The 21,386-nt window shown below is 54.1% G+C and overlaps 4 protein-coding genes across 7 annotated transcripts; all 4 read left to right on the top strand.

The window, feature by feature from the left end:
• The first annotated feature begins 3,441 nt into the window (after positions 1–3,441).
• S100A3 (S100 calcium binding protein A3) lies at positions 3,442–4,159 on the top strand. Its single transcript, XM_021682036.1, has 2 exons — positions 3,442–3,582; positions 3,995–4,159. The coding sequence occupies exons 1-2, from the start codon at positions 3,442–3,444 to the stop codon at positions 4,157–4,159; spliced, it is 306 nt and encodes a 101-aa protein (XP_021537711.1).
• Positions 4,160–5,819: 1,660 nt separating this feature from the next.
• On the top strand, positions 5,820–7,938 carry S100A4 (S100 calcium binding protein A4). Of its 2 annotated transcripts, none has more exons than XM_021682037.1 (3): positions 5,820–5,865; positions 6,725–6,880; positions 7,653–7,938. In XM_021682037.1, exons 2-3 carry the CDS (start codon positions 6,740–6,742, stop codon positions 7,815–7,817), a joined length of 306 nt encoding a protein of 101 aa, XP_021537712.1. In that variant the 5' UTR covers positions 5,820–5,865; positions 6,725–6,739; the 3' UTR covers positions 7,818–7,938. The 2 variants fall into 2 exon arrangements, with proteins under 2 accessions (XP_021537712.1, XP_044772121.1); XM_044916186.1 differs by lacking the exon at positions 5,820–5,865 and adding an exon at positions 6,419–6,546.
• Positions 7,939–10,139: 2,201 nt separating this feature from the next.
• Positions 10,140–13,665, top strand: S100A5 (S100 calcium binding protein A5). Of its 2 annotated transcripts, XM_044916185.1 has the most exons (3): positions 10,140–10,179; positions 11,391–11,540; positions 13,461–13,665. In XM_044916185.1, the coding sequence occupies exons 2-3, from the start codon at positions 11,403–11,405 to the stop codon at positions 13,551–13,553; spliced, it is 231 nt and encodes a 76-aa protein (XP_044772120.1). In that variant the 5' UTR covers positions 10,140–10,179; positions 11,391–11,402; the 3' UTR covers positions 13,554–13,665. The 2 variants fall into 2 exon arrangements, with proteins under 2 accessions (XP_044772120.1, XP_021537715.1); XM_021682040.1 differs by lacking the exon at positions 10,140–10,179 and having other exon boundaries at positions 11,403–11,540; positions 13,464–13,553.
• Positions 13,666–14,723: 1,058 nt separating this feature from the next.
• Positions 14,724–15,915, top strand: S100A6 (S100 calcium binding protein A6). 2 transcript variants are annotated; one of them, XM_021682038.2, is made up of 3 exons: positions 14,724–14,850; positions 15,187–15,345; positions 15,686–15,915. In XM_021682038.2, the coding sequence occupies exons 2-3, from the start codon at positions 15,208–15,210 to the stop codon at positions 15,818–15,820; spliced, it is 273 nt and encodes a 90-aa protein (XP_021537713.2). In that variant the 5' UTR covers positions 14,724–14,850; positions 15,187–15,207; the 3' UTR covers positions 15,821–15,915. The 2 variants fall into 2 exon arrangements, with proteins under 2 accessions (XP_021537713.2, XP_021537714.2); XM_021682039.2 differs by lacking the exon at positions 14,724–14,850 and adding an exon at positions 14,970–15,047.
• The last annotated feature ends 5,471 nt before the right edge of the window (positions 15,916–21,386 follow it).

Below are 21,386 nucleotides of genomic sequence, written 5' to 3'. Positions count from 1 at the left end.
GACCACCACATACAATGCCAGCCCGCCACCACCCTCTCTCCCTTGGCCCTGGCTCTGGCTCTTGCACTACCACCACCAGCCGAGCGTCCATTTATTTGTTACTGCCTGTGTCCCCCACTAGGTTGTCATCTCCACAGAGCCAGGCTTGATGTGTCTTGCTTATGACTATGCCCATAATGCCTCGGACAGGTGCCTTTAAATATCTGCATGAATAATGAATGGCTCTTAGGCTGGCCACTTATTAGCTGTGTGACATCGGACAAGTTACCCACCTCTCAGCTAACATTTATGCCCTTACTATGTGCCAGGCACTATTTATCTGTGAGCTTTATACACATCAACTCGTATAAGCCCCACAGGAATCCTATGAAGTGTCACCATTATTATCCCTGATCATTGACAGATGAGGGAAGTGAGGCCCACAGGGAGGGGTGACCTGTGGCAGGGAGGTGGCTGGTAGCAGAGCTGTGAAATCACAGGCCGGAACAGGTGCTTGGCCTAGAAGTGAAGTAACTGCTGGCCCCCACTTCTGTCCCCTCCTCCTTGTAACCTTTTGCCTGTAAAACAGGGCTAATCACAGCTCTCCTTTCCCTACCCGCCCCCTGCTTACCCCCCTCACCCACAGGGGCTGAGCCCTCATGGAGAGGATGCAGAGGCAAGGTTTGGGTTCTGGGGAAGGGCTGGGATCAAGGTATCATGAGCTCTCTGTTTGCCTCCATCAGCAACAAGCTTCCTCAGAGGCCTGGGTGCTGACCTCCTCTTCCACTTTCCACACACTCTTCTGGGTCTTGGGTTCTCCTGCTATGAAATGGGGAAGGGTCTCTCAGGCTGGGGGGCATGAGAGAGGGAATAGAGTCATAGTGATATGGAGGGATTTCCACTTCTGGTAATATGGTGGTCTCTGCCTGTTCCCACTAAAAACAACAAAAAATGTTGGACAGAATTAAAAAACATGTTCCAAAGCAATGAGGAGCTCACAGGGCAGTAGGGAATGAGGAGACCAAAATCTAAGAGAAAGCCAACTCCAGGGGGTGAGCAGAGCACCAGGGCCCCTCATGCCCCAAGACCATTGGCCAAGCTGAGCCCAAACGACCTTTGGCTTTCATAGTCTGTGGGGTGAGGAAGACAGAAGCTGATGCCCAGGCCTTATTGAGGAGGGGAGACAAGGGGGACAGCCCCCATAATGCTGGGACCCCAAAGGGCTACATACTCCAGCTAAAGGCCAGAGGAAACCAGGCCCCATCCCATCAGACCTCAGGGAACAGAGGACAGGACACAGACCTAGGGGCTGTATGCACAGGGAAGCCCGCAGGTTTTATGGCCCACTTACGGCCCTTAGGGCAGTGGGGTGTGGGCCGCAGAGAAGTCAGCCTGACTGTGGAAGGGCCCCTCGGAGAGTTTGCCTTCCTTCCTCCTATTCTTCCAGACACCCTGCAGATGGTCTCCTCAGGGGAGAGAGCAGTCCACAGCCCAAAGTGACCAAGAGCCATTGACCTGGTCAGGCAGGGAGGATATCTCAGGCCTCAGTGTTCTCACCTGCAGATGGGGGGCTAAGCAGGTGAGATCTTGCTCTCCAAGATCCCCTCTGGCACAGGGATTCTCTAAGGGTGAAGCTATGTGTGCTTCTAGAGTGAAGAGGTGGGGGTGGATGTGATGGATCAGCCTGTCTCCTCCAACTGTGCTGGAAGGGGTTGGGGGGGTTGCTGTGCCCAGTTCCCAGCTCTGGGGGCAGACAATAAGGGGGTTGTGTCTATGGCCCCGAATGGGCCTTTGATGTATGCATGGGTGGGTGGGCTGGTGGGGCCTATAATAAGGGCCGCCAGGGAAGGAGGCAGGGGAGCCCCTGGGGGCATCCTCAGCTTGACCTACTTGGGCCCCCATAATTGCTCCCTTCCTTCACTGGGAAGCTACAAATAGGGATGTCCTGTCTCTAGCCTCTTACAGCTGAAACCAACACCAGCGGTGAGTACCAGCTGCTTGGGTGCTGCCTGGATTGGGAGGCAGGGCAGCTCAGGGTCTGGGCATGGGCGCAGAGGGACGAGCACAGCAGGGACTGGCCTGGTGAGGGATGTCAGATATGGTGGGCTCAGGGGTCCTTTGTACAGCGAAGGGCTGTCTGGAAGCTTGGGTTAGGGGTGTGGAGCGCTGAGATCTGGCAGGGGTCGGGGCTTCACGGGGAAGAGAGGATTCCCTCCAGTCTCCAGGGACCCAGCTTCTGAAAGAGCAACCGTGGTGGTGCCAGCCAGGCTGGCAGGAGCCCAGAAGGGCCTCTGAGCACCTCGGAGTTTCCTTATTCCCTGCGTGTGTGGCCCTTTCCTCCGCTGGGAACACAGACACCTTGCCCCAACGCTGGGCTGTCACCGAGAGACCACAGGCAGTGCTTTGCCCCATCGCCCCGCCCGCAGCCCTGCCAGCCTTCTGCTCCACAGGGCCCAGCAGAGGGGCATCAGGGACAGAGCCATGGCCTGGCAGCCTTGCTGCACACTCCTGTCCCCTGGGGGAACAAGGGCCTAGGCTCACAGTGGAAGAGTACTGCCTTCCCGACTGCCTCAGGGTTTCCCCAGGCTGGAGGCAGCCTCCCAGAAGGCGGTGGGATTGGGGGGAGGCGGGCACTTCCAGGAAAGCCTGCCCCTCTGACAGAACAGGGTGGTCCTATGCAGAGCCTTCTATCTCACGACCCCAGGGAGCAGGGAGAGAGCTTCAGGTGGGGCAAATCACAGACCGGTAAATACCTGAGCTGACTCTTTCTGTGGACTGCCGGTTCAGGTCCCTGAGTAGGCCTGAGAGGCAGAATGAACCCCAGTTTACAGCTAAGGCCCCTGACACCCAGTGTCAATGGCTCATCTGAGGTTGCGTGGCTGGTTCGATGCACAGGGGATCCCAAGCAGAGTTCACGGGAGGAGGGATGGGTGACGGTGGTGGGGGTGAGGTGGTGGGGGTTCCTCTCAGACCTGACCCCTCCCTGAGAATGCCTAGCTTCTCCAAGGGCCTGAAGATGGGGCACACAGGGCAAGGGTCTCCTTGTGCTATTTCCTACGGAAGGAGTTTGGGTCCTAAAGGTCAGGAGGCTGTATCTCATGGGGTGCAGAGTGGGACTGAGCCCTTCCTGGGTGTCAGGGACAAGAGAAGGTAGACAGTCAGGGAGTCCTCAAGGATCCCCAGTGTGGGGGTGTAGTTGGGGGGTGGGGCACTCTCCCTGAGGAATTTGCAATGATGTTAGGGAAAGAAGACCTCCATCCAGGAAAATAACAATGGGGTAGTAGGGAAATAAATTAGAAGGGGCCGGAGTGGTCAGGGAGGGCTGCTCAGAGGGGAGCTTGTGGGGCCCGCCCGAAGCCTGGTGGAGACTAAGGTCTGGGAGCAGTCCCTGGGAAACGCCCTGGGCAGAGGTGCCCTGGGCCTCTGGCATGAGTCTCACACCCTTGTTCTCTGACAGTGAGGATGGCCAGGCCTCTGGAGCAGGCGGTGGCTGCCATCGTGTGCACCTTCCAGGAATATTCAGGGCGCTGCGGGGACAAGCACAAGCTCTGTCAGGCAGAGCTCAAGGAGCTGCTGCAGAAGGAGCTGCCCACCTGGACCCCGGTGAGCACCTGGGGTGGCCAGTCTGCAGGGGAGCACTGCCTGGACTCTGCAGAGACAGACCCGGGGGCAAGCTCTGAGCAAGTGGGGTACAGGCGAGGCTGTGAGGAGGGGACACCAGAGAGGGAAAGGACGTGGCAGGAGTCCCGGTGTCCTCATCTGTGAGATGGGAAGGAGAGTCGCTACACCTGCTGCTTTGCAGGGCTACTCGGAAGACAGAGGGAGAGACACTCAGTGGCAGACAGTGGGATCTGAGAAGGACGGTGTGGGGGGCACGGACATGGGCGAATGACCAGAACAGGAGGCTGAGGCTGGCCCCCAGAGGGGTGTGGGAGGCGTGGGACCGCCCAGGAGGGGAGGGCGGGAAGTGGCATGCTCCCTCCTCAACCTGCCTCCTCCCCCTCCCCCTACACAGACCGAGCTGCGAGAGTGTGACTACAATAAGTTCATGAGTGTTCTGGACACCAACAAGGACTGTGAGGTGGACTTCGTGGAGTACGTGCGCTCCCTTGCCTGTCTCTGCACCTACTGTCACGACTACTTCAAGGACTGTCCCCCTAACCCCCCCTGCTCCCAGTAGGCTCTGCTCCCATGGGCAGGGGTCTGCTGGGGCAGGACCTGATACGTTGGCCGGGCCTACCCATGAGGCTGGGGACGTGAGGGGACCTCCCCAGGATCACAGCTAGAAAAACACAGAGTAGTCAGTTGCTGCCTCCCCACTGAGGCTGTGACGGGAGGTGGGGAGGCTGCCCTGCACACACAAGGCCCTTTTAACTCCTAATAAAGAACTGGTGTCTCTTGGTTTGGCTTGCTTCTTTTGACAGTCCGAGTCTCGGGGCAGAGTCCTTACTCCTCTCTGGTCTTTCGTGCTGGAGAGCAGGAGGCCGAGGGCGGTGTCAACCCAGCGGAAACATGGTCTCCACCTCCGGTGGGAGGGGTGGGGTCAATATGAGGACAATGTCTAGGGGCTTTGGGGGTGTCTCTTTCTCTCTCTGGGGCCTTTGAAGGAGAAGCTCCCCTGGGCTGTCAAGGAGGACGCCAGGGCAGCCCGAGATTCCCTGGGGATGGTGCTCGGTCCTCAGCAAGGCTGTTCTGAGGAGGAGGGTGGGGTGTAGGGGTGGGGCGGGCTTGTTGGCCTGGCTGTGGGAGCCCAGAGAGCAGAACTAATAGGATTAGGGTGTCTGAGGTCTGACTAGGGTATTGCTCCTGGCCAGGGAGGGGTACCCTGCATCAGAGGGGGAAGGGGGCACCTTGAACCAGAACCCATCCCTGAAGCCATAACCAGCTGAGGGCCTTAGCCCCCCACTCCTGATCCCAGTCAAACTGAGTTCATACCCCACTCTGAGAGGGTGACTCTGATCCCTGCCTTCCCCGTTTTGTGCCATTTCTTCTCTAACTTTCCATCCCAACCTGCGCTCTTCATTTTAATTCTTTCCCAACTCTGGATAGCCCCTCCTGATACCCTGCCTCTCCCCAGTCCTATGGGTACCTGCTGTCCATCCCTGAGCCCCACACTTGACTCCTACTCCCTACTCCATCACTACTGCACCCAGGACCTTCATCCACTGACATGCCTGGGGTGGTCCTGGCATCAGCTTCGGCTGTTGGTTTGCTCCTCCTCCAGACCCCCAGCTCCTGCCCTGGACCTCACTCAGCATGGCAGAGCGCCCTTTGGGGAGGGGAAAAGGGCAGCAAGAGCCGTACCACAACACTGAGCCTGGGGTCCCCTCCTTAGTGCTTGGGCGGCCACATTTCCAGGGCAATTTCTTTTTTTCAAGATTTTATTTTATTTTACTTTTTAAGTAGGCTCCATGCCCAACGTGGGGCTTGAACTCAAGAGATTCAGAGATCAAGAGTAGCATGCTCTACCAACTAAGCCAGCATGGGCATTTCCAGGGCAGTTTCTCACCCATCACTCACCTCCCCTGTATCCCCCTTTCTAGCTGCCCAGTGGGACCACTTCCTCCCTGTCCCCCATACCCAAGGCACAGACTTCCTCTAGCTCCCTAAAATTCAGGTTGAGCTGTGCCCACTGGGGAGTGCCCAGCCCACTGAGCCCCCTGCTTCTGTGGGCTCTCTCATTGTCCAGTGTGCCTGCCCAGGGCAGGAAGCTGGGTTTCCAGCTGGGCTGGTGGAGGGGCCCACGGGAGGACTGTCTCTCACTCTTCCCCAACTCCTGCTATGGGCAGGGCCTGGCCAGAGTATAAATAGGACAGACCGCTGGGTTTTCCCCGCTCTTTCTCTCTTCGCACCCTCTCTCCTCATCTCCCCCTCCCTCTTGGCCTGGTGAGTCGTGGTCTCCTGACTAGCACACAAGGGGTGTCAGGTTGAAGCTGGGGTCAGGCTCAGGGCAGAGGAAGGAGTGGCTGGTGGGGGCCAGATGTGCTAACTGGGTCCAGCGTGAGATTCTGATGAGGCCCTGTGGTGGGATGTGTGTGCGTGTGTGTGTGTGTGTGTGTTTGCGCACCTGCATGCACATGCAAGAGAAAAAACCCAACAAAACAAGAAGCGTGCACGTGGCTGGATTTGACCTAGCTGGGTGGTGATGAGATGCTGGGCTTTGCACATGCTGTTGCTGTAGTGTGTGTGACCTGTGGGTCTGCACATTGGCTTGTGTTTGCTGGGTTGCACAAGCCTGTGTGTGCACACTCGGGTGTGGGAAGAAAACTGAAGGCAACTGGCCTTTCGTCTGGTTGTGTCCTATGGGCCTCTGCTCTGCACCCAGCAGCCCAGCCAAAGGGAGCTTGCCTCCCCACCCCTCCCTTGCATCCCTGCCCCTGCCACCTCACCCTGCCCCTCCCTATCTAGGGCTAGGCCGCTGGTTTTTTCCGCTGCAGGCCCCTGGGAGGGGGAGAATGGGGCAGGGCGGGGCTGCTGTGGCCTGGGAGTACTGGGGGGTGGGGAATAGTTGGTGAGGCCCAGCCCGAGCAAGGCTGCCTGAAATCCAGAGCCTGTGCAGTGGTCCTGGCCAGTGTTGGTGGCCCGAAGCACACACTTTCCACCAGGAGCTGAGCCCCACCTTTCTGGGGCCCCCCTCTGGTGAGAGCAGAGTCTCACCAAGTGGTCCCTGAGGGATGGGAGTGGGGTGGGGCATTTGAGGGTGGGGCTGGGGAAGATAAGGGTGTCTCTGGGACCCTGTCCTCAGATCCTGACTGCCACCATGGCATGCCCCCTGGAGAAGGCTCTGGATGTGATGGTGTCCACCTTCCACAAGTACTCGGGCAAGGAGGGTGACAAGTTCAAGCTCAACAGGTCAGAGCTAAAGGAGCTGCTGACCCAGGAGCTGCCCAGCTTCTTGGGGGTGAGTGGCTACTGCCTGGGAGTATGCCCCTGTGTGCCCCCTTCTCCGCAGAGGAGGGGCAGGGCCTGGGTGGGGGGGCACCAGTGGTTTGGCAGAGTCTGTGACAGCTGGCATCTGTCACCGAGATGGGGACGTCCAGGCAGAGGGCTTGCTCTAGTTGGAAACACAGTGAGCACCCGCCGCTCATTTCCTGGAGCCCAGCAGGAAGAGGGCTGGGAACGAACAGGTAAGACGCCCGCCAGACTTCGCCAGGTGCTTTGTCCAACTCAGCTGAAGGGCAACAAAAGTTGAGAGAGGCTAAGGAACTTCCTAAGGTAGTGAAAGTGCAAAGCTGAGATCCACAAACCGGGATGTTTACCGTCAGTCCAGCAACGAATAATTTTTGAGTCTCTGTGCATGTGAAGACACAGTTATGGAGACACATGCCTATGCTCCCGAGCATTCACAGCTCCCATTTATATCAAACTTTATGCAGTTTGTACGTTACCTTCATGACCATTGTCTAGTTGGGTTCTTGGAACAACCTTGGGGGAAGACATTGTGGTCCCCTTCTCCAGCTGTGCGCAGGTACTCAGAGTTCCTCACCCCTTGCGATGATCTTCTGTGGCCCCAGCCTAGCCCCTGAGAGCTGGGGTTCCAAAGCGGGGCCCCCAGGGCGGGCCCCCAGGGAGTGGCCGTGCCTTCTTGAGCTCCCATCTGAAGCTGGAAACCTGGTGTAGTCTTGGCTCCATCTCCAGACTTTGTGGTTCTACCTGTCGCCTCTTCCCTGCAGAAAAGGATGGATGAAGCTGCCTTCCAGAAGCTGATGAGCAACTTGGACAGCAACAAGGACAAAGAGGTTGACTTCCAGGAGTACTGTGTCTTCCTGTCCTGTGTTGCCATGATGTGCAATGAGTTCTTCGAAGGGTTCCCTGATAAGCAGCCCCGGAAGAAGTGAAGGCCCCCGTGTGGGTGGGGGGTAACTTACCTGTTGGTAGAGGGCACAGGACCTCACCCCGGCTCCACCAGATGTGTGCACGATGTGGACCAAGTTCAATAAAGATCCTTGGAAGCTTTGAGGCTGATGGTCTGAGAGACTCTGGGTCTGGGGTGGGGGCTGAGGGACATGTGGGGGTGGGGAGCACAGGCAGTGGGCAGCGGTTTTGTGGAGAGCAGACTAGTGAAGGTGGGGGGGGAGGGGTGAATGGAAGACTGTCCTTGTGTGTGCATGATGGAGTTGAATGATGGGGCCGAGGGCAGGGAAAAGAACCCCCAAAGGCTTGGAAAGCCCCAGCTGTGGGGTCTTTGCCAGCAGAATTGCCCCTCCCACCTCAGCCTTGCCTCTGGAGGGATTGAAGTTTGCATCTGCTCCTGGCTGGGGCCTGGAATGGAGTTTGGGCGCCCTGGAGCAGGGAGCTGAATCAGGAGGGCCCTACCCTGTGGGCCCCTTCCAGTGCCCTGGTTTCCAACCCAGGGATGGGTGAACCCATCCTGTCCATGGTTAGGTCAGGGAGGCCGCGTGGAAGGAGGCCACACCGTTGCAGCAGCCTGAGAATATCACCCTCTCAACCTTTGTTGTCCCTGCCCCAGAGACCCTGGAATGAGGGCTGTTATCAGTTAGGGTCATGGTCCTTCAGAGAAGGACAAAAGGACCTCAAAGGGATGAGTGGAGGATAGTAGCTGGGGTGGAAATGAGGGAGATGGTGGGAGGTGGCCATAATTTTGGAGATGAAATTCCAGACACATGATCTGATAAATGAAATTGAGATTTTTCTTTCCCCAGAAAATATCAGGCAGGATGTTGCATCCCGTCAGGTTAAAGGCTGGTGGGTGATTGAAGTTAGACTTCCAGGCCAGGCCCTGGTGGTGTGGGGGCCTTTAGGAAGGAGGTGAGTAAATGTGGTGTCCGGCAGCAGGGGGTTTTGGTCCCTTGACCTTTCAAGCTTTCCCCCTTCCTTCTCATTATATACTGTTTTTCTCTCAAGTGTCAGAGCAGTGGGGCAGGTGACTCAGATGTTCCCTCAGAGTGTGACTGCAGAGGCCTGGGTAGGATTTTGGTCCAGGAAAAAGCCTGCCTCCTCCCCTTCTCTCTGGCCCCTGGCCACCCATCTTCCAAGGGAGTGCCCTCCCGTAGGGACTGCTCCTGCATCACTCTATCTCGGAAACTCCTGTTGCTCAGCGACCAGTCCCTGCTGCTTCTCTAACCTTGCCACTGGGGGTGGGGCAGAGTGGGTGCAGGGGGGAGTGCCCAAGCAGGCCAGGTGGGGCTGCAGCACCTCTAGGTGCAAGCCCCTAAACCAGCTCTGTTCTCATACTTGAACTACTTGGTAGTAGAACAATGTTTCTCCTGGGATTCAGGCAACTCTCCCTGCCCCCGGCGCCATTCCTTCCTGCCCCCCGAACCTGCTTCCCCAATCCACAACCTCTACACCATCACCTGGCCCTACCCTTCCTGGACCCCTTCCCGGTCCCTGATTCCCAAGCTACCATTCCAAGTCTCTGACAATTTTTTCCCATGAAGATGAGTGAGGCTTAGAAGAAATCACTTTTTAAAAGCCCTTTAGGGGCACCTGGGTGGCTCAGTAGTTAAGCATCTGCCTTCGGCTCAGGTCATGATCTCAGGGTCCTGGGATCGAGTTCCACATCGGGCTCCCTACTCAGCGGGAAGCCTGCTTCTCCCTCTCCCACTCCCTCCGCTGTGTTCCCTCTCTCTCTGTGTCTCTCTCTGTCAAATAAATAAATTAATTAAAAAAAAATAAATAAAAAAGAAAAGCCCTTTAAAAACAGGCTCCATACTTGCTAATGACCTTGACCTTGACATCCATGCCCTTGGCAGGAAACATCTTCCCTCATGGATTCCCATCTCAAGGTGTGTTTGCTCTACTCTTGGTGTGGATGGGAGGGCCCCAGTGTGGAGAGTGGCCTAGGGTGAGAGAAGATACCCTGTGTTTGGCCCACATTTCCTGGGTCTTTTCTCCCCGGTGCAGCTGGTTTCTCTTCTACCCTGTTGTCCCATCAGATTGAGTGCTGGTTTTTGGTTGGGAAAATAAAGCTTCTGGAACTGAAGATGTGTGTGCTGCAATGAACTCAATGTGCCCCCTTCCCCTCTGTTTGGAAACAAGGAAGGCAAGATTGGCAGAGGGGTTTCTCCCCAGCCCCGTTCCGTGAGGCTCTGACCTGGGCCTTCTCAGGTCCCTCTCCTTCTCATTGGCTCTTTCCCTCCCCTGGTTTCCTGGGGACCAGAGCAAGGGAACAAAGGCAGGGAGTGGTGGGAGGGAGCCTGTTTCTGCTGTGTGGGTTGTCTGCTGCTTCCTTCCCTGGTGATCACGTCCTTCCTTCTCACCTCCCTGCTCATCTATACGCTGGGGCAAGGAGGGCAATGAGGCCAGACCACGACAAGCCTTGTGGAAGGCCTGGCGTGATGAGTGGGCATGCGCTCAGAAAGGAGGGCTGAGTGTGGAGCTGTGGTTATCAGAATTTCTTGACAAGTGGCTCTAGGCATGGAGTTGTGATCAGAACCAGCCAGGATGCTGTTGCAGACGCCCAGAGAACCTTCCCTCCCCTGTGGTCCTGGCTGAGTCTCCTGGAGTGGGGGAGGGGGGCAGGTGATGCTGAGGTTTTGGGGTGGTGAGAGGTGAATGACAGATCCAGTTCAAGAATCACTAGGGGGGCTTTGGGCTGAAGGTGAGAGCCAGCTGCTTCTTCCTTCTTGCTCTGGACTCCACACAGCTTAACTTGGAGCACCTAAGTTTCTTGGGTGTTGCCTCCTTCCTAAGGGGAGGTGGTTTTCAAGTCTGAGTCATGGGAGCTCCCTCTTCCCTTGGGTGGGTGTGGCTGTGCTGATGGACATGGGGGGCCACATTCAAACCCAACCTCTGGATCCAGCTCTCAGAGGGGTCTTGGAGATTTTGATAGGCCCACCCCTCTTGGTGCCAGTTGCGTGCAGTTCTCTGGGCCAGAGACTGAGACCAGCTGGACAAGTCCAGCAACCTCTGCTCTGTTTCCTGCTGAGACCTTATCTCCCAGTTCCAGCCCCAGGCCCCTCCAAACCCTGGACTCTCTCTTTGCCCTGTCCTCTACTTCTATAATGGGACACTCCCCACTATCAGGTCATTCAGGCATTGGGGCAAAGGAGGGAGATTGGGGTGAGGGCTGCCTCTGGGAGATGAGTGTCCAAGCTAGATGGGCCAGGGGCCCTTTCTCGGCTCCATCATCTGCCGCCAGTTCATCTTTGGGGAGGTCATCTTGTCATCTGCCCCTAGAGGCCTTTTCCAGCATCTCCTAAGCAGGAGAGTGTGTAGGCTCCTTTGGGGGCTGGCTGGTCTCATGGCTCTGGCTGTTCCACGTTTGCCTCGGGTCTTACTACAACTTGTTCTGATACATTTGGGTCCACTTGTTGGTAGATTCTGTGTCATCTGGGTTCTAATTTCTGGTCCTTGAGAGACAGCCTCGAGGCTGGGCTAGTGATAGGGGAAGCAGAAGGTCTGGCTTCCCTGGGATGGTGATCCTTCCCTCTCCCTTCACCCTCCAGAGCCACACACTGATGGAGACACCTCTTGAGAAGGCCCTGACCACTATGGTCACCACTTTCCATAAATATTCGGGGAGAGAAGGCAGCAAACTGATCCTGAGCAGGAAGGAACTAAAGGAGCTGATCAAGAAGGAGCTGTATCTTGGAGAGGTAGGTGACTGTCACCCCCACCCCAAAGCCTGAATTCTCCCTGTGCACACCTTGGGGGAGGAGGAAAACAGAGGAAGCACCATACCACTGTCAGGGGCTCCCCTTCTGTGAGGTAGGAAGCCCCAGTTCTGCATCTGTAGAGACCCAGAATAGGGGACACACATCTGCCCTCCGAGTGCTCTAGTCTCAGCCAGGAGCAGGATGGCCAAAGGCAACTGACAGAGACCTAATGAAGAAGGTGGACATCTTGGGCCACCAGATGCAAGACCTCTGTGATGAGGGACGAGTTGGGTTTCACTGGGAAGGAGTAAGGGCAGCATCCAGAGGGTGAATTATAGCCTGTGTGAAGGTTTAGAGGTCAGGGAGCCTTCTTTGTTGAGGCCAGGCCCACACAGCCGTGGAAGAGCCTGTGTGAGGAATCGTGGGGAACAAGGCACCAGGGTGCCCAGCTTGAGCTGTGCACGGCTCAAGGGCAGGGCCTTCACCTGTGTGCCTGGTACATCCAGGGCTCTCAGCTGGCACTGACATGGGAACAAAAAGGATCATTCTTCTAGTTTGTGAACACAAGGTTGGAAGGAGACAGATTGTTTCTTGCCAGATGGAGATGGTGGGAGGCGGCTGACCAAGGGGAAGGCCTATGAGGAAGTTATGTTATTTTTACAGTTCAAAAAAATAGAGGCTCAGAAACACTATCTAACTTGTCTAAAGACACCCAGCTAGTAAGAGGCAGAGTCCTTCCTTTTTCCTTGAAAATCCAGTCTTGGGGGCCTCTCCAGTCACATTGTGAACCTTGGTGGGCCTCCCCAGAGAGAACCTCCCCTTTGGGCTTCGGACTGGAGCAGGTGTGGGTTTCACCAAGCCTGCCCTCTGGCTTTCCTGCCAGGCTCTCTGCATCCTGGAGTTAACGAGGGCAAAGGGAGGGGTGGCGGGTCCCCTAGGGGTTAATTACAGGGGAACAGAGGCCCTGGGGAAGGCCTGACTTTAACAGGAGCCCAGACAGGGGGCAAGGACCGTGTCACAGAGAAGCTGTTTCCATCTCCCTTTGTCCTGACGTCTGTCTCCTGTGGAAAAGTGGGAGCTGAGGGCAGTGAAGAGGGGAGGGCAGAACAGGTCTGTGTTTTCTTTTCTTTTCTTTTTTTTTTTTTTTAAGATTTTATTTATTTATTTGACAGAGAGAGACCCAGCGAGAGAGGGAACACAAGCAGGGGGAGTGGGAGAGGGAGAAGCAGGCTCCCCGCAGAGCAGGGAGCCCGATGCGGGGCTCGATCCCAGGACCCTGGATCATGACCTGAGCTGAAGGCAGTCGCCTAACCAACTGAGCCACCCAGGCGCCCAGGTCTGTGTTTTCTTCCTGTCCCACCAGAGGGCCCTGTTTCCATCCTCTTGGTGGAGCTGGGCTGCGAGAGCAGGGGACAGACAGAGTAGGGCTGAGCCGGGTCCTCATCCTCACACAGGTGTGCTGCAGGCTCTCCCAGAAAGGGAGGCTGTGGTGGCTTCTGGCCTCTGGCACACTGCTCTCGTGGCGTGTTGTCTGGGTCAGTTCTCAACTATCCTCTACAGAGACAGAAGAAGTCTGAATCATGCTCAGTGCCAAATAGTCACCAAGGCGTTTCTGTCGGACACTGTATAAAATCTAGATGCTTATTTCTTTGGATGGTGGAAAGTGCTGAGGAAAGGGGAGATTGGGCCAGCTTTCCTACGGACATTTGCTTAGATTCAGGAGTCAGGTCACTGCATGGGGCCAGGCCCCAGGCTGGGTGTGGGCTGGGGGAGATGCTGGGGGTTGAGATGTTCAGAATGTTGCTGACCCAGATGAGGATCACGCTGAGACTGCCTTCCCAGGGGGTGGGTGGCACCGTGCAGTGGTGAGGCAGGGCTAGGTGGGGTGGCTGACCTGTCCCTCTTCCTGGGCCCTTGAAGAAGATGAAGGAGAGCAGCACTGATGACCTGATGAAGAGCCTGGACAAGAACAGTGACCAGGAGATCGACTTCAAGGAGTACTCGGTGTTCTGACCACGCTGTGCATGGCCTACAACGACTTCTTCCTGGAGGACAGTGAATGACCGGGGCTCAGCCCCTTCCCCCTGGTCTCTGCAACTTCTCTCACAGCTCCTCTCTGGCCCCTTGTCCTCCTCTCCCTTCTGGATGGACCCTGCTTCAGCCTTCCCTTCCAGCAGAGGAAATAAAGATTTTCCATTCCTGGCTGGTTTTGAAGATGTCTTGTCCACCTTGCCTGGGGGTGGGTGGGGCAAGGCAGAACTTCTCCTTGAGTGTGTTGAGAGCCTCTGGGAGTTAGGGTCCTCGGCTTCCACCCCACTTCTGCCCTTCTTCAGTGTGGATGTCACTGAGCTTGCTGGGTTTAGTTTTGCCTCTCGGGAAAATGGGGAAGTTGGGCCAGGCTTTCACTTGCCTCCCAGAGAAAGCTAAGAGGAAGTGCTCTGATAGAGCATACGCAGTGAGGGAGCTGGGGGAGGCTCCTGAGGGCAGTGGTGGACAAGCCAGTCTGAGGCCACAGGAGGCCACCGGGACAACACCCCATGCCAGCCCCCTTTCCCCCTCCGCCATTTCCCCCTCGGCAGCTAGCCCTACCCACCTCACCACGATCATCTGTGGGGTTCAGTGCTTCTGCTGTCTCCACTTCCCCCTGAGAAATTCCTGTCTCAGTAGAGGATCTGGAAAACCTTTTCACTGGAGGGTACCTAACTCAGGCAAGCGCCAGCGTGCACATTGCCCGGCAAGAGGCTGAAGGCGGAATTCCAGGCTGGGGTGTGGGGGTGCGGGTGGGGAGGAATGGTTGTGAGGGTGGTGGTGGGAATTTGTTTTTGCTGAGGGGTGGGTGTTCCAGATGTCCTTTATATCACATCCTATAGACCACTGGCTGATCCCTCTCCTTCATCGGGGGTTGACCCTGAATACGCTCTGGGGAGCCCCCCGGGCCAAGGAGCTGCCGGAGCTCGATGTCCCTGACTTGCAACGGTCTCCCCTGGGATCCCGGTTCCATCCCGGGAACCCGGAACAGCCCGGCGCAGGAGGCGCGGAGGGCTGGGGGCCCCCGGGGTGTGTCGTGCGCCCAGCGGGCCTGGACGGGGCGGGCCTGAGGGCGGGGCGGAGGTCGGGGTGGGGCTGGCCTGGGGGTGGGGGTGGGGGAAGTTGGCTGGGATGGGCGGGGCGGGGTTGGGGGCCTGGCGGCGGGAGGGGTGGGCTCTGGCTCCCCCGGCCTCCGCTCGGCGGCCGCTAAAAGGCGCGCTGGCCGCTAAAAGGCGCGCTGGCCACCGCCCTGCCGGTCCCTGGACGCTCTCCCGGCCAAGCGGTGAGTCCTTGCGGGGCCGCCGGGTCCCCGTGGCCGCCCGCCCTGGGGTGAATCGGCCCCCGGGCTGCGGGAGGGGTGTGCCCCGGGTGTGTCAGCGCGGCCCGCCTCATACTCCCCGACTTCTGGAACCCCTGGAGGCTAGCTCTCAGCTGTGGTCTTATTTGCTCCTTGACCACCTCTCTCTTCTGGGCCTTCAGGTCTGCCTCTCCCTCCCCCTCAAGCCCTGGGCCGACTCCTGATGGTGACACGATGCGGGTGGGGACAGAGCGCTTGGGGAATGTGAATGTGGGTGGGTGGGGAGGCCGTTGGGCACTGACCAGCCTTTCCGCCCCCCAGCTCTGAGCCCAGTGCCCAGCCATGGCGTGCCCCCTGGATCAGGCCATTGGCCTCCTCGTGGCCATCTTCCATAAATACTCGGGCAGGGAAGATGACAAGAACACTCTGAGCAAGAAGGAGCTGAAGGAGCTGATCCAGAAAGAGCTCACCATTGGTGCGGTGAGTAAGGCCCCTCGTCCTCTGCCCTTTAGAAGCAGGGTGAAGAGAGGGAGAGGTGCCAGGTGTATCTGGCTCACAATTATCCACATTCTGGGGCCCAAGTCCACATAGCTTACTGGGACCATTGGTCAATTCTTAATACTCTCAGCCTGGTACTCTCCCTAGTGAGGAGCAGGAGCGGAGGAGAAGTAAAGCCAAGTGAACCCAAGGTGGACTCAGTGTCTTTGACAAAGAGAGTGCACAGCCACTTGTGTGAGGGAGGGCTGCCCGGAAGGGGGAAAGGGAGAGAACCCAAGGTTCTCATCACGTTGAGTCTGGATTTCCCTTTCTGACATGCTAGAAGCTGCAGGATGCTGACATTGCAAAGCTGATGGACGACCTGGACCGGAACAAGGACCAGGTGGTGAACTTCCAGGAATATGTCACCTTCCTGGGAGCCTTGGCTTTGATCTACAATGATGCCCTCAAGGGCTGAAAATAAATCAGGAAGGTGGAGACACCCTCCATCGGGCCTGCCTAAGTCAGCTCCAGTGGTGGGTAACTGTTCAATAAATATCTTTTTTTGGTTAAGTCTGCCTCCGTGTCCTGGCTTCTAGTGACTTCTGTTCCCTCCTCTCCGTGGTGCTGTGCTAGCCATCAGAGTTTGCTCATGGTCATCTCTGGGAGTGACTCAGCAATGACCCACACCTGGGGCCACCCTGACCAGGCCACCGCTAGCTCGTAAGGTGCCTTTACATGAATTAGAAAAGGGTCTCGCCCTGGACGAAGGCATCTTAAGGGACAGTCAGGTGGTCCCCAGGAAAGGGTTTTAGGATGTGGGTGGGGAAGGAAATGGTGCCTGAGCCAGGCTGGGATGGGTCCAATGGGGGGCAGAGATAGTCCTGGTGATGCGATGTAGTTTTTGAATGTTGGTGAGGTTGGTGAGGGCTGGAGCCGACGGCCAAGAATTCTTGAGACGTCCTTGGTGCAAAAAGGTGGTTTTATTAAAGCTCGGGGACAGGATACGTGGGCAGAAAAGAGCTGCTGTCTCGGGATTGTAAGGAGCAACTGATTATATACCTGTGGGTTGGGGGAAGTAAAGATAAGGGAAGATCCAGAAGGACTTTCATATGTTAAAGCCGACTCTCAAGATACTGGAGGCCTTGCTATTGTCAAGCTAAGGTTTTTCCCTCTAGCAAAGTATTTACATTAAGACAGTTGGGAGCTTCCTGGAGGAATGTCTACTCTGCTTGCCTCGAGTATTTTGTCAACGGGCTGCAGACTATAAGGACATTTAAATTTACATTTCCTTCTGCCTTTGTTTCCCACATCATTGGCAGGGTCCCTGAAGACAAAGACCTGTTTTGCTCTGGGTGTGCTGACAGAAGGGCTGTGGGGTGGGGCCGGTCCACTTTCTTCCTTCTGTGGAGTGGAGGCAGAGAGGGCACGTCCGGAGTGCCCAAAGCCCGGCTGGAGAGGGTTCTGAGGCCACTGCGGCCACTGTAGGGCTGAGTCCACAGCAGCTGCCCATGGCCCAGTTGAAGGTGGGGGGCCTACTTTAGGATCCTGTCTCTGTATTTTGTGTTGGGGGTGGTGGTCTAAGTAGCTGGCAGCTGCAGGAACATGAGAATCATGGGGTGCTCTTGATGGGGGCAGGGTGGGGTCCCTGGGACTGGGCCAACCACAGCTTCAAGCCTTTCAGTCAATATTGAGCTGGCCCATCCCTGCAGCCTCAGAATGAATCATCCCAGTTATTTCATGGGAACCAAGCCTGGCTCTCAGCCCCCATCAGGGAGGATGACTAATTGAATTATTGTCTGAATCCATTGTTTGCATTTGTGGTTTCAGGGTGCGGGGCATGGGGATAAACTCTATCTCAGGGCAATGGGGCATTTGTCACTGTTCTCTCCCCTCCAGGCCTAGTCTGAGCCAGGCAAGCTCCTCTGTAGGTTCTGGACACCTCAGAGGGAGACCAGAGCCTCTTCCCCCTCTTTCTTCCCCACTTCCTGGGGGCCCAACTTTGTGGAATTGTCTTCCTTCTCCATGGGGCTGCTAAGAGTGAACAGTCGAGAAAGGGCAACTAGTCCCTCCTCCCCAGTTGCCCCTCCTGCCCCGCAGGGAGTAGGAACTGGCCCTGACGGGAAGCAGGAGAGACCCAGGGCTTCCTGCTCCCAGGCCGAAGAGCCTTGTCCGAAGCCTTGGTCGGCTCTATTTAACTCCCTCTGGCAAAGTACCTTCCCCGCCGACAGTGGTGGGCAATTTGGGGCGTGGAGCGTGCGCCCTCGTGTGGGCAGAGAGCAGAATGCTGGGGGGGAGAATGGCATTGGTTTTCTTGAACCCCTGGGGAGGGGCCCGTCTTGATGGAACCCGCAGCTCTGGTTCTCAGGGAGCTCTTCTTATGAAGGGGGGAGACAGGATTTGCCCGCCCAGGGAATGTCAGCAGGGGGATCTTTTGGCTCCATAAAGCAACTCAACTTTGTCTAAGACACACCAGCGTGAGCGAGTGGATGAAAGGAAGGCGGTTTGCAAAGACAATTAGAATTTGAACCTCTAACCCCCTTTCAGGGGCGAAAAGACCTCGGTGCAAAGAGGAAGGAGGAGCTGTCTCAGCCCGTGAAGACCCCCTCCCCCTCCACCGAGGGAGGGGCTGCTCTGGCCAGGGGAGCGCTGGAGGCTGAAGTGAATCCACAAACGTGCATAGTCCACCCGCTAAATAAAGAGGCTTGTCCTTTAGCTTCTGCTTCTCCGCAGTAGTGGAACATGGATTTAAAAAAATAAAACAAATACCAAATAAATAGCAAGTCTTTCTGTTTGCTTTGAGAGTATGATTTTTTTTTTTAAGATTTTATTTTTAAGTAATCTCTGCACCCAGTGTGGGTCTCGAACTCACAATCCCGAGACCAAGCGTCCCAGGCTCTACTGACTGAGCCAGCCAGGTGCCCCCAAGGTATGATTTTAAAGGTGTTTTTGGGGGGTGGTGGTGCTGGGAGGAAGCAGCATTTCCAATGGAATCTGGCGGGTGGAATTGGGAGTGGAGAGGCGCACGGACCGTTCATTTTTATTGTGTTTGACTCCAATTGATGTAAAGTTGAAGTGAGCCCTTGGAGCTCACTCTGTGGAGTAGGGGTCTGGGCTTAGAGGAGAGGGAGAGGTTCAGATGTGAGGCGGGGGGGGGGGGGGGGGTTGCTTCATTCATACTCTGTCCCCCTGCTGAGGCTGATCTGGGAGCCAGTTCACCTGCGGGTGGGACGGTGGAAGAGGCTGTGTGACCCCCATCCCCCTAGCTGAGACTCTTTCCCCCCTCACCATGCATAATTGATATTAACCCTTCAACCTGTGGTCCTGACGGTGTGAAGCCCATTTTTGTAAGCTGGGGTGGGCCCAGGAAGAGGGGTAGGACTGAGTCACAGGATGTAGCTCTCTGTTCCCTGCCCAGCAAATCTGAAATTATTAAGAATAACGCCACTTTACATTTGTGTAGCACTTTTATTTTTACAAGACACTTTCACATCCATTGTCTTGTGATCCTCAGTAGATCTGCGTGTAGTATGCATTGTTAGCCCCATTTAATGAGTGAGAAGTCTGAGTTACGGTGAGGTAAGAGCCTCTACTTGGGCATGAGATCAGAGCTGGGCCCTCCCGTCCCTTTGCCAGTCCACTAGTGTGCATCTTTTTTTTTTTTAATTTTCTTTATTTAAGTGATCTCTACACCCCACCTGGGGCTCAAACTCACAACCCAGAGATCAAGAGTTGCATGCTCTTGCTACTGAGCCAGCCAGGCACCCCTAGTGTGCATCTTATCATGACATAGTTTGGCCGTTTCTTCATCTTTTTTTCCTACATGTCTTAATTATATATTGAGAGTATACGAAATGATTTTCGGAACACATCTAAGATTTAAGAATCATGGCACAAAAACCTTGAGTTTTATTAAATTATATTATTAAATGCAAACAAGTTCAGAATTGTTAATCTTTGGGGGATTTTTTAAATTAATATGTGACTTTTATTTCTAATAATGCTCTTTGCATGTTGCATTTTATATTAATCAGCTTTTGTTTGGTTAATATTTGCATGGTGTATCTTTTTTCATTCTGCTATTATTGACTAGAGTCCTTTTGCTTTGGATTTGTCTTTTGTAAACAGCACATGGAGATTTAAAAATCTGATCAGATAATCTTTCTTTCTTACCTAGATTATTGAATTCATTCAGATGTATTGAAATTACTATGTATTTGTTATTTCTACCATTTTATTTTATGCTTTCTATTTTCCCTCATTTTCTATATTTCCATTTCCAATCATAATTGACTGAAGTGATTTTTCACCCATTTCATTTTTGTTCTAATTAGTATGTAAGCCTATTCCTGTTATTTTGGTGGTTACCTTGGATATATTCACATGCATATTGGATTCATTAGTGTAAAGTATTCAGTATTTTTTCCTTCTCTTGAAGGAAGAACCTTAAAATACCTAATTCTGATCACCTCTCCCTGGTTTATACACCATCTTTGTCAGGTACATTGGTTTTCTCTTTTTGGTTCCACAAGTCAGCATCACTAGTTAATATATATTTATATTCAGCCACACATCTTACCACTCATTTGTTCAATTTTCCTTATGTTTGAAATTCATCCTTAAATATTTGCTTATCCTTTGGTAGCAAATTCTCTTAGGTTTTGTTTTTCCTTATTATGCACTTGTTCTTGGAAGATATTTTTGGTGGGTTGAGTTTTCTCCCTGCTCATTTAAGTTATTATCCACTTTCTTCTGTTGTTTATTTTTGTTTTTGAAAAAATCAGCTGTCATCTAATTTTTAGTCCTTTATTCCTCTTTTTGCTCTACTACTTTTAAGCTCTTGTCTTTGTCTTTGTTTTTCTACAGTTTCATTATTACATCTCTAGAATTGGATTTGTTTGTATTTAACCTGCTTGAGATTCATTAGTTGGGGTTCATTCAGTTGTTACAAAGCTGTGAATTGGTGTTTCTTCTCAGTTTTGGAAAATTCTCATCCATTGTTTCTGTAAATATTTCCTTGGCTCTATTATTTCTTCCTCTCCTCTCCTTTCTTTTCTTTCTGGAACTCTTTATGTTAGAGCTTTTCATTCTCTCCTCCCTATCTCTTGACCTCTCATTTATGTTTTCCATCTCTCTGTCTTTCTGTACTACGTTCTGGGTAATTTCTTCTATAGTTCACTAATTGTCTCTGCAACTGTCTCTTGTTTGTGGTTAAACCCATTCATCCAGTTTTAAAAATTTAATTATTTTATTTTATTTTTTAAAGATTTCATCCATTTATTTGACAGAGAGAGAGATAGCGAGCAGGAACACAAGCAGGGGGAGTGGGAGAGGGAGAAGCAGGCTTCCCGCGGAGCAGAGAGCCCGATGCGGGACTCGATCCCAGAACGCTGGGATCATGACCTGAGCCGAAGGCAGACGCCCAACGACTGAGCCACCCAGGCTCCCCTATATTTTATTTCAATTTATATTTTATTTCATTTCATTTCTCTATTTGGTTCTTCAAATATACTTGGTATTTTTATAGTCTCTTGCTCTTTGCTAATATATCAACTCATTTTTTTTTTCTTTAAAGATTTTATTTATTTATTTGAGAGAGAGAGAATGAGAGAGAGAGAGCATGAGAGGGGGAAGGGTCAGAGGGAGAAGCAGACTCCCTGCTGAGCAGGGAGCCCGATGTGGGACTTGATCCGGGGACTCCAGGATCATGACCCGAGCCCAAGGCAGTCGCTTAACCAACTGAGCCACCCAGGTGCCCTCAACTCATTTTATTGTTAAACATATTACACATAGTTATTTTATGTTCTGTGGCTAATGTTTCAATATTGGAGTCTTTTTGGGGGCAAATTCTTGTCTCTGTTTCTTCTGGCTCTTGTTCATGGTGCCTAATTTCCTTGTGTGTTTTGTAATTTTTTGACTGTGAGCTCATGTTTCTGAAAATTTCATCTGTGGATATTTTTCAAGTGTCTAGGTTAAAGATGGGTTCTTCTACAGCAAATTTGCATTCATTTCCACCAGGTGCCTTAGGGTACTCTCTTCTGAGG

The sequence above is a fragment of the Neomonachus schauinslandi genome, chromosome 6, assembly GCF_002201575.2.
Source record: "Neomonachus schauinslandi chromosome 6, ASM220157v2, whole genome shotgun sequence".
NCBI classification, from domain to species: domain Eukaryota; kingdom Metazoa; phylum Chordata; class Mammalia; order Carnivora; family Phocidae; genus Neomonachus; species Neomonachus schauinslandi.
The sequence above is the reverse complement of the archived record's forward strand: the minus strand, read 5'-3'. Positions and strand labels throughout refer to the sequence as shown.

Bases quoted from the DNA above. Each gene is read 5' to 3' on its own strand.
- S100A3 (XM_021682036.1), top strand. From the start codon at position 3,442: ATGGCCAGGCCTCTGGAGCAGGCGGTGGCTGCCATCGTGTGCACCTTC. The intron at 3,583-3,994 runs GTGAGCACCTGG...CCCCCTACACAG, and splicing joins AGCTGCCCACCTGGACCCCG to ACCGAGCTGCGAGAGTGTGA.
- S100A4 (XM_021682037.1), top strand. From the start codon at position 6,740: ATGGCATGCCCCCTGGAGAAGGCTCTGGATGTGATGGTGTCCACCTTC. The intron at 6,881-7,652 runs GTGAGTGGCTAC...TCTTCCCTGCAG, and splicing joins AGCTGCCCAGCTTCTTGGGG to AAAAGGATGGATGAAGCTGC.
- S100A5 (XM_044916185.1), top strand. From the start codon at position 11,403: ATGGAGACACCTCTTGAGAAGGCCCTGACCACTATGGTCACCACTTTC. The intron at 11,541-13,460 runs GTAGGTGACTGT...GGGCCCTTGAAG, and splicing joins AGGAGCTGTATCTTGGAGAG to AAGATGAAGGAGAGCAGCAC.
- S100A6 (XM_021682038.2), top strand. From the start codon at position 15,208: ATGGCGTGCCCCCTGGATCAGGCCATTGGCCTCCTCGTGGCCATCTTC. The intron at 15,346-15,685 runs GTGAGTAAGGCC...CTGACATGCTAG, and splicing joins AAGAGCTCACCATTGGTGCG to AAGCTGCAGGATGCTGACAT.